This window comes from Labrus bergylta, chromosome 4 (genome assembly GCF_963930695.1).
Source record: "Labrus bergylta chromosome 4, fLabBer1.1, whole genome shotgun sequence".
NCBI classification, from domain to species: domain Eukaryota; kingdom Metazoa; phylum Chordata; class Actinopteri; order Labriformes; family Labridae; genus Labrus; species Labrus bergylta.
The window spans coordinates 5418738-5435046 of NC_089198.1; the positions used below are offsets into that span (position 1 = coordinate 5418738).

A 16309-nucleotide genomic window follows, 5' to 3' on the forward strand; every position below is an offset into this window, starting at 1 on the left:
AGGTGGCATCTAATTCCCAAAAGGCACACAAAGGGTTAAACGCACCCCTGATTGCACTGTTTTTGTTTGCCGGTGCAGTTTGCGCTTTTTTAAATGAAACTTTTTTGGCTGTCATTTTGGGAATAGCTGGCCTCTTTTTAAGCAAATTGGCCTTTTCCCGAAAAAATCATCTAGTTCACAAACACTGTCATTAATAGCAACGTGCCGTTAGAACTGAATAATTAACTTCTGTTGCGAGTTGGCAGTAACTGCGCCACAGTAATTCTAAGAGATATCACATGCAAAAACTTCCAGTGATGAGAAAAACATTGCTTAAATATTAAAATATATATCTTTCTTTGAAATCCCCTCAGCTGCAGTTCATAGCGTAGGCACTGTGTTGGTACTTCTCCAAACATGCTGGCTGCAGTCTACCGACTATTTATAAGCACCTCATATAACCCCGATTCAGAAATCCAAAGTATTTCCTTGAAGTGAAACCTGAAGACTTCATCAGCCTTCTTTATTCCCGGCCTCTGAAAAAAAGGCAGCGGCAGACGTGCTCGTTTATTGAAGTGGTTCCTTTGGGTTTCTCTTAGATTGCATCTGCTTGAGAATACAGAACAATCCACTCTGGAGTGAAACAATGAGCGTCCACTTAGAGGAAAGACTGAAGACCAGACCTTTAATCAGACATTCATCACTGTCAGGAGAAAAAAAAAAACATACCTTGAATCCATTAACACCGCTCTGGAAGCGTTCCCATCTTTAATATAATTAAGGCTGCCGTCTGGATGGGGCTCACTGGGATCGCTCTGGAGCTCAGGCTGTTTATCTGTCAGGGGGATACTCTGCAGTCTCTGAGGAAGAACAGTTCAGCAGTTTGAGAGCGCACACACGTGTTTCCCTGCAAGCAATTCATCAGGTGTCTTCTTAAACGCTGATTTTACAAAGATGTGTTTCTCTGCAGGGTTGTCAGGAATCAGATAGAGAATCGATTCTCTCTGACTGAAGCGTTCTTGATGTTTTATCGTCCTGTATCGTCCGCCTGCTCTCTGTTGAAGTGCAGTTTACCTCTCCAGAAACGGCTGAATAAAGATTTAAAGGGGACATATAATTAAAAATCCACTTCTACAATATTTTTGAACATATATCTGGGTAACCTGAGTGTCTACTGACACACAAAATGTGAAATAAACCCATCCAGTCCTTTGTTTGTGGTCTGTATAAGTCTTACAACACAGAGAAAAATGCTCCGTTTCAAATTTGCTCTCTTTGTGATGTCACAGTGGGATTCTGGTAAAAAAAATAAATAAAAAAAAAAATTCCTGAAGTAGAGGAACCTATCAGCTTTAAGCTTGTAGACTCAGCGTTTTCTTGAGTGTCGCTATCCCTCATTTCCATTTCGCTCCAGACGTCTGTAATCCCGCCCACCCGTAACCCTGCGACTTGATTGGCTGTTTGTCCTCTTTTTCTTCTCCTCTTTAAAGGCTTTATATGTGATTTTTCACACTTAAATGTAATAGAAATCAAATATATCCTCTGAAAATAACTCTGTGAGTCATGACTGTCTACAATGGGTGTAACACCCGAGTCCCACTGTCTGTGATGTTTTGAGAGTTTTCTGAGTCCTATCTTCACTTTGTTTACATCGCCTGGACGGCCGGCTGACTCCTCCCCTCGTGTATAAAAGTTGTTTAATTGAGGGACTAGAGAAAAGAAGAATAACATACTGTACTCACTGCTTAACTGTGTTTCTAGATCACGCTCATTTCAGGTAAATTTACATGCAGTGTGAAGATACCAGCATAATAAAGATCGCTAGCATTAGCATGCTAACACAACAATGCAGCGCAATTTTTTTGGTTTCATGCTGGTGCTCAAGGGCGACATCTGCTGGATCAAAAAATCACATAAAGCCTTTAATGTCGGGTAGCAACTAGCTTTTAAGGCTTATTAATGCCCCCCTTTCCCAGTGTTTGGGGCCAACCCTAACTTTTAAATTGTAGCTTATTTATCTTCAGGGACACTGAATCTGTGTTATTTTGTGGAGATTGAGATCTTTGGACCTTTGCGTAGCTTCAACATGTTAGCGATCAGCCGCAGTGCTCTAACCATCGCGTCACCTTTAAACCCTCCCTGACCCGTGCGGGGAAGGTGGAAGTGTCTCGTCCCTGAATCAGCTCCCCTCAGCCGGCCTGATTTGTATTCCAGCAGCGAAGGAGACATTCATCAGCACCCTTCTCCTCAGCCAGGCCCTGATGTCCCCCCCCCGTCAAACATCATCATAAATACATCCTGATGAGGTCACACACACACACACACACACACTGTTACATTCCCAGACAGATCAACAACACAGGACTTCAGAGAGTGCATGTCTCGTTCAGTGTGGCTCAAACAGACAGCCCAGATGTCGCAGAGACAGAATGTAGAGCAGCGTGCTACAATAATTAGCATGCCTGAGCTGTGTGCTGCGGTGTTGGTATGCAGCCCGTGTCCACAGAAAGAATTCTGTTTGGTCTTCTTGGCTTCGGCCTCGTACTTTGCTGGGAATAATCCCTCTCTCTCTCTCTCTCTCCACTCGTGTCTTCTTTTCTCTGACTCGTCTCTCACACAAACACTCTTTTTTTCTCGGCCTCTCGGCTCTCTTTAATTCAGTGTTATTGATGTGATAGAGCGGGAGAGAACAAAACCTACTCCTGAACATCTCACTGCATCAACAGGTTGATAGATTGTTGATGCTTTGTGAATTTAAAAAACCTTTTACAAGGACTGTGGAATTGGAATAATAGGACTGATCATGTCTGATGCAACATCAGAAACATCCTCTGGTAGTTTTTTTTAAAACAATGTCATGTCGATTTCTCGCTTGGTTGAAAGATTAAACTCCTGCCTATTTGATGAATTTGCGATGAGGATTCTGATCCTGATGGTCTGTTTTTGCTTGGACCAGAGAAGGTCGGCCGTTTTGGACGCCCCTCTGTTTGTCAGATATGAGAGCAGTTATCAGGTCAACAGGTGTTGCAGAGATGGAAGCGGGCAAGAGAAGTGGTTCAGATAGAAGTGATTGTACCCGACCTAAAAAGCCTCTGCATGTTTCTAATAAGCTCCACGAGCAGAAACGTGCTCAAACTAGGATCAATATTGGAGATGCTTTTGAAAAATGGAGAGAGGTTAGAACACAGAAAGGTTTACAGACCCATGCAGAGCTGGATAAACACTGAAGCTTCAGAGTCCACCACATGGTGACCTGAGTGAGCATCCACTCTAGAGAGGAGGGGGGGAGACAGTGCTCTTTAATGTTTGGTTACTATAAAGCCTAATTGTTTTATAGAATCATCTCCCGCTGAGAATCAGAAATCATGACGTAACAGGGAGATGTTTTTTTTAGAGTAAAAACAAAAAACAGTTAAATCATTGGCAGTGTTTTTTCTCTTTAATACCGAACAATTCAGTCCAGTTCTACACTCCCTGATTGTTCTTCAGTGAAGCAGGGAGTAACATGAAGAAAATCCAGTCTGCATAATTTCATGAACGACCATCAGAATAGTCATTGGATAAAAACAAACACGAGTAGGAGACAATTTACTGAGTGTGTATTTATCGTATTTCAAAAGGTTAGGTTTATTTGCCTTTTAAACTTTGCATGATACACAGAATGCAAAACATCAGATTGTAAAACTGGAAACAGGTCACACAGACAGCTTTGCTTTCATACAGTTAGCTCTCCATTGACTTGGGAGGGACAAAGGGACAGCACACAACACAGCAGCACTACACCTACACACGTCCCCATTTAGATTCAGCGCACATCTCTTCCTCCCTGCATCATTTCATGCTCCGACCACTCAAAGTAAAGAACCCCCCCCCCCCTCGGGCTGAACAGTAAACATCGTTTGATGTTGTCCGACAGCAGCAGTGAAAGAGCTAAATATGAAAAATTGGATGCATGGTGGGGTGCTTTGAAACATCAGGTGCACCAGATAGGCTGAAAAGACGACCTAAATGAAGCACAAAATAGGAAGGGAAGCGACCTAAAAAAAAAACTATTGTTAAGGTGTGGGTGTTGATGGAAATTGAGTCTTTTTCTTTTAAATTTTCCCCCTCGGAGAAAAAGAGGGTGATGCAGCGTGTGGTGAAGAGAGAGAGATGTCTGTGCAGGCGAAGTCATCCCTGAAGAAATGGCTGCTGGATTCTGTGAGGGAGTTTTGGTGCTGGTGGAATTTTTTTTTAATGTTTTCTTGTGAAATCCAAAACATAATCTTTCTGAAAGTTTCTCTGCAGGAAGTTGCTGCTCGATCATCCAAACTCTGAGACTTGTTGTTGTTTTTTTTATTATTTCCCTTGCGGTCGCTCCTGGCTAGTCCATTTTTTAAGCCTTTAAGTGCCTCCTGTATAAATAGTCTGATAGATGTATGAACCCTACAGAACTTGAAATTCATCCTCAGGCAACCGTTCAGGCATTTTAATCAACTCGCTGTGCATTGAAAGCACCGTTTATTTATCTCTGAGTAATAATAATCGTTTCAGGAGGAAAATGCAGACGGGAGCTCTCAGTTTCCTGAGTTAATAACTTTTGTTTTTCTTCACTAATGCTCCTCTATGACGGAGACAAAACAGATTTCCTTCACTTTCACCTAACCTCGTGCAGTGTTGGAGTAGAAAAGTCCTCACCTCGATTAATCAAGATTATATTTGTCGTCAACTTTGCCCTGAAAATAATCAAAATAATCAAAATAATCAAAATAATCAAAATAATCAAAATAATCGACATGGGCGAGATTACGTCGGTTAGAGGTTCTGAATTTCAGTTTCAATTAATTTTCGATTTATTGCCCAGCCCTGATAGATAACTAGTAGGGTCAATTTATGTAGTAGATATTTTGGACCTTACAAGTTTGGACTGGACGTTTTCTAGATAACTAGTAAAGTAGTTCTGCCAATGACCGAACTAGTGCAGCCAACTGAAGATTGGTACAAAGGATATCGAATAAATGCTCATACGGCTTTCCATACCAGACGATTCAGAGAGTGATTTCATCATGAGTGGATTCACACCTGTCCTTGGAGCTGTCCACTTGTGATGGGATCACTCAGGACACATGTTAATCCCTGCAGTAAACACAGACAATGAGCCTCATAGTCTCCTTTCAACACTTAGCAGTGATTTCTTTCCATGTTTGCTGTGTTTACAGCATCACGTCTCAGAGCAAGCGAGCAGATTGAAAACGGTGTAATCTTTAAAATCTCATGTAGTTTACCAGTTGGATGTAATAACAAACTCTGTCTTGTATCTAACTGGTCCTGATTGTAAGACTGGTTATTAAAACTATTTAACAGCAGGATGTGTTTGGGGGGTTGTGGGGGTAACCTAACCAAGCCTTCCTCACCCTCCTTGATCCCCCCCCCCCGTTTTCTCACATCCCAGAGAACCACTCTGCCCCTCCAGATGTCACCGGCTACACCAACAACACCCCGGCTGATGGGATCCAGGTGGAGAGAGCCCCGGGCGCTGGCAACGCGGCCCAGAAACAGACGCCAAAGTACGGCAACGCCGAGCTGATGGAGACCGGAGACGGTGAGAGAAGGGGCTGGGGTTATGAGTTTACCAGAGATATGATGAATGATACTAATTACTTCATCTCACATCACTGAGAGTCATGTTGATGGAGATTTAAAACTCAGGTTGTCACTCAGAATATCGCTCAGTGGAATGTGAAAGTGACGACTGCTTACAATCAAGAGTTTACGCTTAGATTTGCGTCTTTAGTCATAGTGTGTGTGTGTGTGTGTGTGTGTGTGTGTGTGTGTGTGTGTGTGTGTGTGTGTGTGTGTGTGTGTGTGTGTGTGTGTGTGTGTGTGTGTGTGTGTGTGTGTGTGTGTGTGTGTGTGTGTGTGTGTGTGTGTGTGTGTGTGTGTGTGTGTGTGTGTGTGTGTGTGTGTGTGTGTGTCCGTCCTCTGCAGGTGTTCCAGTCAGCAGCAGAGTTTCAGCCAAAATTCAGCAACTGGTCAACACCCTGAAGAGACCCAAACGGCCGCCGTTAAGAGAGTTTTTTGTTGACGACTTCGAGGAGCTCCTGGAGGGTAACTTCATTTTCATTAAATACCAAAATAGACGCTTTTATTCATGTAAATAGTAAATAGTGATTGATTATGAAATGGCAGCTTTAGGCAAGTAATGAAGGGCCAACAAACCAAATCCAACAAACTTTGCCAAACAGGATGATATCCTTAAGAACATTTCCTTTTGTCTGCTGTGGCAGAGGCGAATCCCACTGATGAATATTCCCTTTTGTTTCCAGCATCAAAAGCTGCAGAGCCAGAAGTCAATTCATTATTTAAGCATGAATAAAATATGTTGGAAAGACTGAGCTCGATTCACGGCACAATAAGAGTGTTTTGATATTCTGGTTTAATCTAGAGATCACATCCTTACTGTAAGTATTCTCTCTGATAAAGAAACAAATAAAGAAACATGGAGTAAATGATGCATTGTTACTCATCACCGCTTCCATAGTTCATATACAACATTCAAGACTACCACAGTACACTTGTTAGATTATCGTACAGCTGAAAGTGAAAACCTTTTTTGTTTACTTTAAAGGAAGAATGTGCAACATGCTACACATAAATAAATCATAAAGTCTGTCCTTTGTAAATGTGTCTCTGAGTCATGACTGTCTACAATGAGGGAGAAGCTCGAGTCCCGCTGGCTGTGTTGTTGTCAGAGCCGTGTTTACATGGACGGGACGGCCGGCTCCTCCCCTTGTGTATAAAAGCTGTTTTAGTCAAGAACTAGAGAGAAGAAGAAGAACATACTCACTGATTATTTGAATATCACATAAGTGTTTTAGAGCATGCAATGTGAAGCTACAAGCTAACTAAAAAGCGCTAACATTAGCATGCTAACACAACAATGCAGGACACAGATGATTGCAGCTCGAGAGGAGGACAATTTTGTCCGCAGCTTGCTCTAAACTCCTTTGTGCAAACACGAGTGGAGAGGGGTTGGAGGTGTGTCTCTGGTGGAGAGCGGAGGCTTCAGTATGGAGGAGGCGTGGCCTAACAGCAGTTTGTTTTGGTTTCAGGCTGGAGCTCAAGGGGGCGACATCTACTGGATCAAAAAGTCGCACATTCTTCCTTTAAAGCTTTATATAAGATATTTTTATATTTTTTTGCCTGTGCATATTAATACTATGTCACAGGTTGTCTTGAGAAATTAAGCTAAGTGTCCATGCTTAAGTAAGACACTGAAGTGTTTGTAGTTCATTGATAACATACAGCTAACATGTTTGGAATTGTTGGTTTTAAAGTTTTGAAATTGGCCACAAATGTAAAATCTATGCTCTTATCCTCCTTCAGTCCAGCAGCCAGACCCCAACCAGCCCAAGGCGGAGGGGGCTCAGATGGTGGCCATGCGGGGCGAGCAGCTGGGCGTGGTGACTAATTGGCCCCCGTCTCTGGAGGCGGCTCTGCAGAGGTGGGGCACCATCTCTCCGAAGGCCCCCTGCCTCACCACCATGGACACCAACGGCAAGCCGCTCTACGTGCTCACCTACGGTAAGAAGAGAACGCCGTTTTGACTCACTTAATTTTTCATTGTCTCTGTCTGTCTTTAGGCTCATGAATGGTTATAGTTAAAAACATTAAGGCTCTTATTTTTAATTTTTGTCTGAGGCTGGGAGTACTTTACTTGCTGTTTGAATTTAACCCCGCTTTTATTTTGAAATACTGAAGGCCCTTCCTGTGTAGATGGAAGGTTAGGACATGAACCTAAGCACAGAAAGAAGAAGTGGCTAGGGATCACAAAATAAAGTCAAACTGCTCAAAGGAACGGTAAGACTGCTCATTATGGTCTTTTTTGATTTGGTTCCCGTCCTGCTTTGACCTCTCCTAGATGATCCAGAATTTAAACATCCTGATGAAACACACTGATAGAAACTCTAAATACTGTATAGAGTACAGCAGAGGGTTTTTTTCTTCTTCTCTGACTTTCCTCCTTGTATTTTTCTGCACATATGGTGGCTTCACAAGCTGATTAACTGAAGCACCAAACAATGTTTAACGCCCGCTGTGTGAACATAATTCCACTAATGGCAGCCAGACAGAGAGCTAAGCACATTAACAAAGTGTGAAGAAGACGCTTTCAAGAAATCGCTCTGCTACAGACGGCGGGGACGTTTTTTTTTTTTTTTTTTAATCCCAAAGAGCCTGCAGGTTTTATGAAATATGTTTTTAAAACGAACTGTTATTGTATCTCTTAGTGACTTACAGAGCAGACCGTGTGGGTCAAACTTCAGGATGAAGACTGGATGATTTCTCTCTTTTCGACGCAAGCATTCAACAAAATCAGCCGGATTCTTTTGTGTCCTCTTGGAGCGTCCTAACTGCTCGTGAGCGACGCAGCTAGACGCAGCTACGTTATGAAAAACACAACAGCTTCTTCTTTAAAGGAAGGATTGTGGTTTTGATTCAGATACATCAAACAGACAATAAAAATGAATCTTAGTCACGCTGTTATGTGACTTAATCACTGACTGATTATAAAGATGCATCGTGGTTCCGCCTCCTCGATGGACAGACGCATTTGTCAACAGAGTCTTGGTGCTACAGTTTACCGCTTATAAAGCATCAAATAACTAAATATTATGAAACCTTAATGACATTATCCATGTTATACCGCCGCCCGTCAGCAGGGGGAGCTCCAAATGTTGTGGCTTCACTTGTAAGAGACATCCATCTTTTTATACAGTCTAAGGATGTAACCTAAATTAGAGTCTCTTTGGTAAAAGTTTGTTGTTGTTTGAGTCGTTCATTTTCCTCATTTTCCTGTTGACCTTCTCGCTCTAAATATTTGACGTAAAAGCTGCACAGCTGCCAGAGACAGCGAATTCAGACCTGCCTCACAAAGAAGTGTACAAATTAAATCTCAAATCTTTCATAAAGCAAAGGAGAAGACAAAGTCTGCTGAAGCCATAAGTGAGAAGACGAACACACAGAACAGTCAAATAAATTAAAGAACTGCTTCATCCCAGCTCCATAAACCCGTTCACCGCAGCTGAATCACATCACGATCCTAACCGCCTGTTCAACCGCCACCGCCGTTCAAGTCTGTAAACAGAGTGGAACAAACTCTTTTGAAGTGCTCGAGTCTTTAGAGCCAAAACTCATTCATCTCCCAAAAACAGCAGCGGAGAAAATGGCTCCGGTTTGAGACATTGGAGAGCGACTTAGCCACGGTGAACAAAGCTGCTTCTCTCAGGTCCGACCTCCCTGACGTACAGCGGAGAGAATCAGGTGACTTCAAGATGAGCCCAGACACACATTTATACATCACAGAGACACACACACACACACACACACACACACACACACACACACACACACACACACACACACACACACACACTAATGTATGCACATGAACAAAGGTAAAACCAGGTCCAGAGTTTAAACAAGTACACACATCGTTCACTCTAACTACATGATGTCCCAGGATGACCTTAAAAATACAGTCACACAGGAGACATTTCTTTGGCAGCAGGAGCACGCCGTTTTAATTTACACAAAGTCTAAATAAAGACGGTCAAATTCAGGACACAACACGATCCCAAATTTCCCCTCTGGGGATCAATAAAGTACTATCCTAATATAAAACATGGCAGTCACCAAGATGTTAATTTTCACTAAGATATGTGGAGGTGTGCAAATGTGCAATTAAAGGCACAGTATGTAAATTCCGCCACCAGGGGGCTCTCAATCAAAAAAAATAACAAAAGATGACGTCGAGGCTGGCGGGGAATCATGGGAGTGATTCTCCTAGCTACTCCCCCGCAACAATCGGTGAAAACGAACTCTCAAGACGACTGGGCGAACCCGACCTGAGGAAGAGAATATGTTTACCGACATTGATTAATTATTATTGTTTTGATTGAGAGCCCCCTGGTGGCGGAATCTACATACTGTGCCTTTAATTGCACATTTGCCCATTGACAACAGATGGAAATTAGCTAGCTAGCTAAATCTGGAACAAAGCATCTCTTCTGAGACTAATGTATTTTTTTTGTACTCTGTCCCTGATTCAAATAAACGATTAAATTAATTAAATGAATACACTTAAACTTGATTTTCCTGGTACGGGAATTTGTCTTGGATTCCCGTGCTGCACATATTTAACTGCCTCCACTGTCGTACTAATAATAAATAACAATATAAACAACGATCAACAATCCTCAGTCAATGATTGTCTCTTCAAAATTGCTGATAAATCAACCTTCAGGGGAGTGCGTCTGATCTCTGAAATATCCAGAAATGATCAACAAACTGGGGCCGAACTGTCTCCTCTGACTTCAGCTATCAGATCAAATGAGCAACGAGTGCAAGAATTTCCTCCGACATGTGGCGCCGGCGTGGGAGTGAAAACGGACGACGAGAAAAAGAAGACATTTTTTAATAAATGTTGCATTTGAAAAACAAGATTACACCGGCATTCACTTTTTCACCACACTTGATCACACACGATGATTAACTCAAAGGATAAACGCTGCATCATCCCCACTGCATCAACCTTTTTCATTTACAAAAACAGTGTGCGAGCGTGTGTGTGTGTGCGCACGCGTGTGTTTGTGTGTGTGTGTGTGTGTGAGGGAACAAACTGATTTGTGTGGAGTGAGCTTGCCGCTGATGATGAGGCGAGATGAGTGCTCACCAGACTGTGAAATTTTCTTCAGCCAGCAGCACTCGGGAGTCCTCCACCGGAGAGACAACAACATGGTGAGGCTGTGTGTGTGTGTGTGTGTGTGTGTGTGTGTGTGTGTGTGTGTGTGTGTGTGTGTGTGTGTGTGTGTGTGTGTGTGTGTGTGTGTGTGTGTGTGTGTGTGTGTGTGTGTGTGTGTGTGTGTGTGTGTGTGTGTGTGTGTGTGTGTGTGTGTGTGTGTGTGTGTGTGTGTGTGTGTGTGTGTGTGTGTGTGTGTGTGTGTGTGTGTGTGTGTGTGTGTGCTGTGCTGAATCTAAATCTCCATCTCTCATTCCTGTGTCGTCTCTCTTTGATGTCGGCTGACAAGGACAAACTTGTTTTGTCTCTTCCTGTCGAGTCGTCGTCCTCCGCCCTCCTGAGAACACACAGAATTCATGATACTGAATTTTCCCGCTGTCCTCAAACTCAGCCCCTCGCTGCTCTGCACTGCAGATAACCCCCACATGTTTGGCAGATATGAACCGCAGTTGCCTCCGAGGCTTTGATCGTCTGTACACAACACAGCTGACATTATTTATCAGCAGATCTTCGTCATCGATTGCTGCACACTGTGTGGGGGAGACATTCACTCTTCGTGCTGTGTGTGTTTCTTGTTTGACTTTATTTCTCTGATTATTCTCTGTGTGCAAATCTGTTTGTGTTTGGGGTGTTTTCAGTGGACTACAAATCCTGTTAAAAAAACTACAAAAAGACAAAGAACAGGCCGTCAACAGAGTTGCATCACCACCTTTATCACATCTGTCCAAAACTCCCCTTCAGGATCTGCTGTACTGACAGTCCAGGGTCAATATAAAAGCAGAAGGGAAGTAGAAGGGATACTGTAGGAGCTACTGGAGTCCCACCTGCATTACCCTCCACCACCTATAGGGAGTCAGCAGGGGGGGATTTAGCCCATGAATTGAGACATAAAGAGTGAGTCCTGCATCAGTGTGTCCACTTCAAACTCCTTATCATGACCTACAAAGCCCTCCATAACCTGGCTCCCCCTCACCTCTCTGAGATCCTCCACCTGCGCGTTCAGATCTGCTGATGCAAATTCCCAAGTTTCTTGTTCTAAATCCACTCTGATCCTGTATTTGATCATGTCTATAAACCCCTCTATTTCAGCCCTGCTCAGAACAGGCTGTTTCTGTGTCTGTACCTTTAAATATGTAAATGAGCCGTGTCTGACCACGCCCCCTCTCTGGAAGGGCTTGGGTGTACTCGGGCTTTCTTGCTCCATGTCCTATTGTTTACGATGAGAAGGCAGACTCAGAGGGCAGAACAAACACCTAGCTGTGGGAGTGTCACCCACCTGAGGGAGGGGCTACTGACCTTTGTGATGTCATGAAGGGAAAATCTCCAAACGGCCTGTTTGAGCACACATTTTCTGAAAAGTGCAGCGGGCAAAAGACGGAGAGGATGGACTTTTCTCATCATTGGGGGGTTTGTAGACGGACTAGAGACACATATTAGTGTTAGAACAACATGGTGAAGTGGATTTTACATAAAATGTGACCTTTAATATTCTAATTGTTTTGCTCCAAGGAGGACTTTCTCTTTATGCGCACAGAGACAAACATCCAGCTTTCAGTTCATGCACCCTTTACAGAAACAAGAATCATCAAATGACATTAATCACCCAGAATGTTTCCCACATTAATCTGGTTTGTGTTAACCTTCCTTCTGTGGAACAAGGGCTCAGAACGACCCTTTGAACCACTTTTGTTCTTGGAGTCATGTCCTGAGAGCAGCGGCCGTGGTTATCTAATTTCTGAACAAAAGCAGCCCTTTCCATTAGGTTATACCAGATGATTCCTTCTTCTCTCCTCGGAGGACAAAAGGCTCCTTGATGTGTTTTCATGGCGAGGCTGAGTCATGTCATCAAACTTTAAAAAACAACAAACAGACCCCAGCTCTGCACAGAAACACTGTGATTACATCTGAAGCTGCCGGGGGAGATTCTTTCTAATAAGGCGGCAAGGAGTCCTCTCCTCTGATTGTTGAACATGTTTTCCAGCTGGTGGATGGAGGGATGCCACCTCCAGGGTGTCCGCTGTTACTGCTGAAGGGTCCTTGAAGTAGACTTCCCGAAACCTGCATCATGCAAACATTGTTTCAGCATTGCAGCAGTTGTTCCTAAACTTGCAGAAACAACAGCTTCCTCCTGCTGTTCATGGATACCAGGAGGGAGATGCAGAGGACTTAAAGTCTTCCTACGTCTTATAGGACAATAACTCCCCCTTTTTTCTACATACTCCATAATTTGGAGTTTGTGTCAGTGTACGGTTAGAGGGCTGTTTTAAGGTTTCGGGCTCGTGCCCATTAATGCAGGTTTTTCGTGCCGACAGTGCCCTTTTTTAAAGAGGACACATTATCCCCCTTCTCCACCGTTTCTAACAGTCCCCCTGTGGTCTAAATGAAACATCTGTGCTGTGCTTTGGTCAAAATATAACATGAATTAAGCACCAGAGGAGGTTTGTGACCCTGTATAAACCAGCTCTCTCAGAACGCTCTGTTTTGGTGTGTGTGTCTCTTTAAATGTAATGACCCCCCCCACCCCCCCCGAGTTTTCCCAGTAGACATCACTCCTTCGCTAGGGAGAATAAAAATGGCAGACGTGTGCAAAAGTTTTGTTTTAGGCTGGGGGTGGAGTCCATGGGTGGAGATACCAGGGGATTTTTTTTACCAGAATCCCACTGTGACATCACAAGGAGAGCACATTAGAAACAGACTTATGCAGACCACAAACAAAGGACTGGATGGGTTTATTTCACATTTTGTGGGTCGTTAGACACTCAGGTTACACAGATAAATGTTCAACAACACTGTAGCAGTGGATTTTTCATAATGTGTCTCCTTTAATACAAATCGAAGCTGTTCAGTGTCTTCAGCACTCAGAGACACACCAGCTTTTTTATTATCGCTGCGTTCAAAGCACTCTCAGTCTTTAACCTTCAAAGCTTTAAAAACAGTCGTCACGCAGATGTTGACAGTGATTTTCCGCTAACCTTTTCTAGCAGCTTTAATTAAACAAAATATCAAAATAAGCTTGTTGACAACACCAGTGGGTGTCTGTTATATCTGCTGATTCATGATTCATTAATTAAATTCCAGTTTTCATTACACTGCTCATCAAGTCCCACGTCTCATAAGTGACTCACTGTTGCTCCGTCTTAGTTTGTGATTGTCTTCATTCTTTCTCTCTCCTGTCTTTGTTTCCCCCTCGTGGGACCCCTGAGCTCTTCTCCTTTTCTTCCCTTCATTAGCTCTGACAAACATCAGAAAAAACCTCATTCAGTGTTAGAAAAAACAATGAGGAATTCACGCCGGGTCGCTCATGCATAATATCTGCGTCTGCCAGTCTGAATGAGCGGGAATAAAAAGAGGAAGGCAAAGGATGGAAATTGATTCTTTTGTAGCGTGATGAGACTTTAATAAGACGACTCCGCCTCGATCGAAATGATTTGATTTTACTCTTTCAGTAAATATTCTCAGGATATCAGCGACGTCTGCAAAATCAGAACATTTGTTGAACTGCTTCTCAAACTTTTCCAAGTGTTTGTATTTCAAAGCTCTGCAATCTGTGAGTAAAGTATGAACGTTCATGGATTCAATTAGACAACAGTGTTGAGGCGGAGTTTTAGGGTTTTCTGGATGTTACTAAACCTTGAAATGAATCGTCTCCCCAGCAGTCTGCCGGCCAGGTGATGTAATGTGTTTCCAAACATCGAGTGTCACATCGATGCCGTAACTTCTAGCATGTGTGGACTCATGATGTCATCCTTTGTTTCCACTTCACAATCTTGTGGAAAAAGTCAAATGAAGGTTTTTTTCAGTGTATATGACTTCAAAAAGTTTCCCCCAAACGTTACTCTCTTTTTGGCATTTGACAAAACAAAGGTTCAGGACTCCTGGATTCAGTCTTTTCAAACGTTCCCCCTCAAAAAGAACACGGTGGTTCCTTTTTTTCAGATTTATTTTGGGGGCTTTTTGTGCCTTTATTGTACAGGTTGGACAGTGGATAGATTCAGAAATCAGAGAGAGAGAGAGATGGAGTGACATTCTGGAAAGAAGCCACAGGTTGGATTCAAACCCAACGCCCGCCCACTTGGAGAACAACATCCTCTGTACATGGTCCTGCACCAGCGCCTCACGGTGGTCCTTTCATGAACAGCTCTTTATGTTTTGTGTAATAATAAAAGTTTTCTGTGTCTGTGTTTAGGAAAACTGTGGTCCAGGAGTGTGAAGGTGGCGTACAACCTGCTGCACAAACTGGGAACCAAACAGGAGCCGCTCGTCAGACCTGGAGACCGGGTAAGAGGAAAACCCAAAGACGAAATGACAATGATGAAAATGAATGGACTGTGGAAGAACACAGAGAGTTAAAAAAAAAAACCAGAAAAAAAAAGTTTTAGTGAACAACTCGATTTAGTAGAAGAGCTGACCTTCCTGATGCACTGAGCTGGCGATGGCTCAGTGGTGTAGTCAGTCATTTCCTAACCGCAAGGTCTGGGGTTCGATTCCCATGACAGGTGTCATTCAGCCGAGATTGGGTTGAAAGGGATTTTTTTTTTCTGGCCTGGGTTTGGGATGAGTCAGGATTATTTTTGTGGGAGTGCGATGGGACGGCAGTCATTCTACCGGGATTGGGTCAGGATGGCATTTAAAAAAAAAAGAAGAGGATTTTTGTTTTTTTTGTTGGTGTGGGATGGGACGGGGGTGAAAGACAACGTTCCTTTGTCAGCCTCTGCTTCAGACTTCGGTCTTTACAATGTTTCTTCAGTGGAAACGTTTGGGATGGGAGAGATTCTGTTGGGATTTATTTGGAAGGGATTTTACATTTTATTATTCTGGCCTGGGATTGGGATGGGACGGGATTATTTTTGTGGGTGTGGGATGGGACGGGGGTGAAAGACAACACATCTTGTGTCATCCTCTGCCTCAGACTTCAGTCTTTACAGTTTTTTCTAACATATGTCTTCAGTGGAAAATATTTCAAACAAGTTCCACTCCTTTTTGAAAAGTTAGACCCCAAAAACCTGAGCGAGCAAAACCAATTATCTGAAAGAATTTGAGTCGACCTCATAAAAAGAACAAGACAATGTTTTTTCCTTCTTTTCTTTGAAATCAAGCTTTTCAAGAATGAGCAATCACATCAGACCTTTCCCTCGGTCGCCTCTTTGGTTTCATGGATTTAAAACAGCACGGGTCAAAACTGTTTACTGACGTAAACCCTGAGCAGACACAAGGAGTCAGAACTCAATATTTAAAAAAAGAAGGGACACATGTGTAATCCTTCCTTCCTTTCCAGTCAGTGCAGTCACTCAGGGCCTCTTTAACCCGCTCTGCACACGCCTCCACACATCAGCACACGATCACGCTGAAGTGGAAAAAGTTGAAGTCATAGTCCCCACATGTGTGAGCAGGAATGTGACGTCTCTGTTCTCCTTCTTTCATCTTTATTTGAAGCTCGGTTTCCTGCTCAGCCGGAGACTCAATCCAGACCGTGTGTGTGTGTGTGTGCGTGCGTGTGTGCGTGCGTGTGTAAATAGCAGATAGTTAAAGTGTGAACTACAAACAGGTCTTTTT

General features: G+C 43.2%; 1 protein-coding gene across 4 annotated transcripts in view; it reads left to right on the plus strand.

Moving 5' to 3' along the window:
- The window catches only part of LOC110002051 (disco-interacting protein 2 homolog C), a 148818-nt gene that overhangs the window by 94025 nt on the left and 38484 nt on the right, over positions 1-16309 (plus strand). For all 4 annotated transcript variants that reach the window (XM_065954442.1, XM_065954443.1, XM_065954444.1 and 1 more), the window contains exons 6-9: positions 5411-5560; positions 5947-6066; positions 7345-7542; positions 14943-15034. In XM_065954442.1, coding sequence (XP_065810514.1) covers positions 5411-5560; positions 5947-6066; positions 7345-7542; positions 14943-15034 — 560 coding nt within the window. The remainder of the gene's footprint in view (positions 1-5410; positions 5561-5946; positions 6067-7344; positions 7543-14942; positions 15035-16309) is intronic.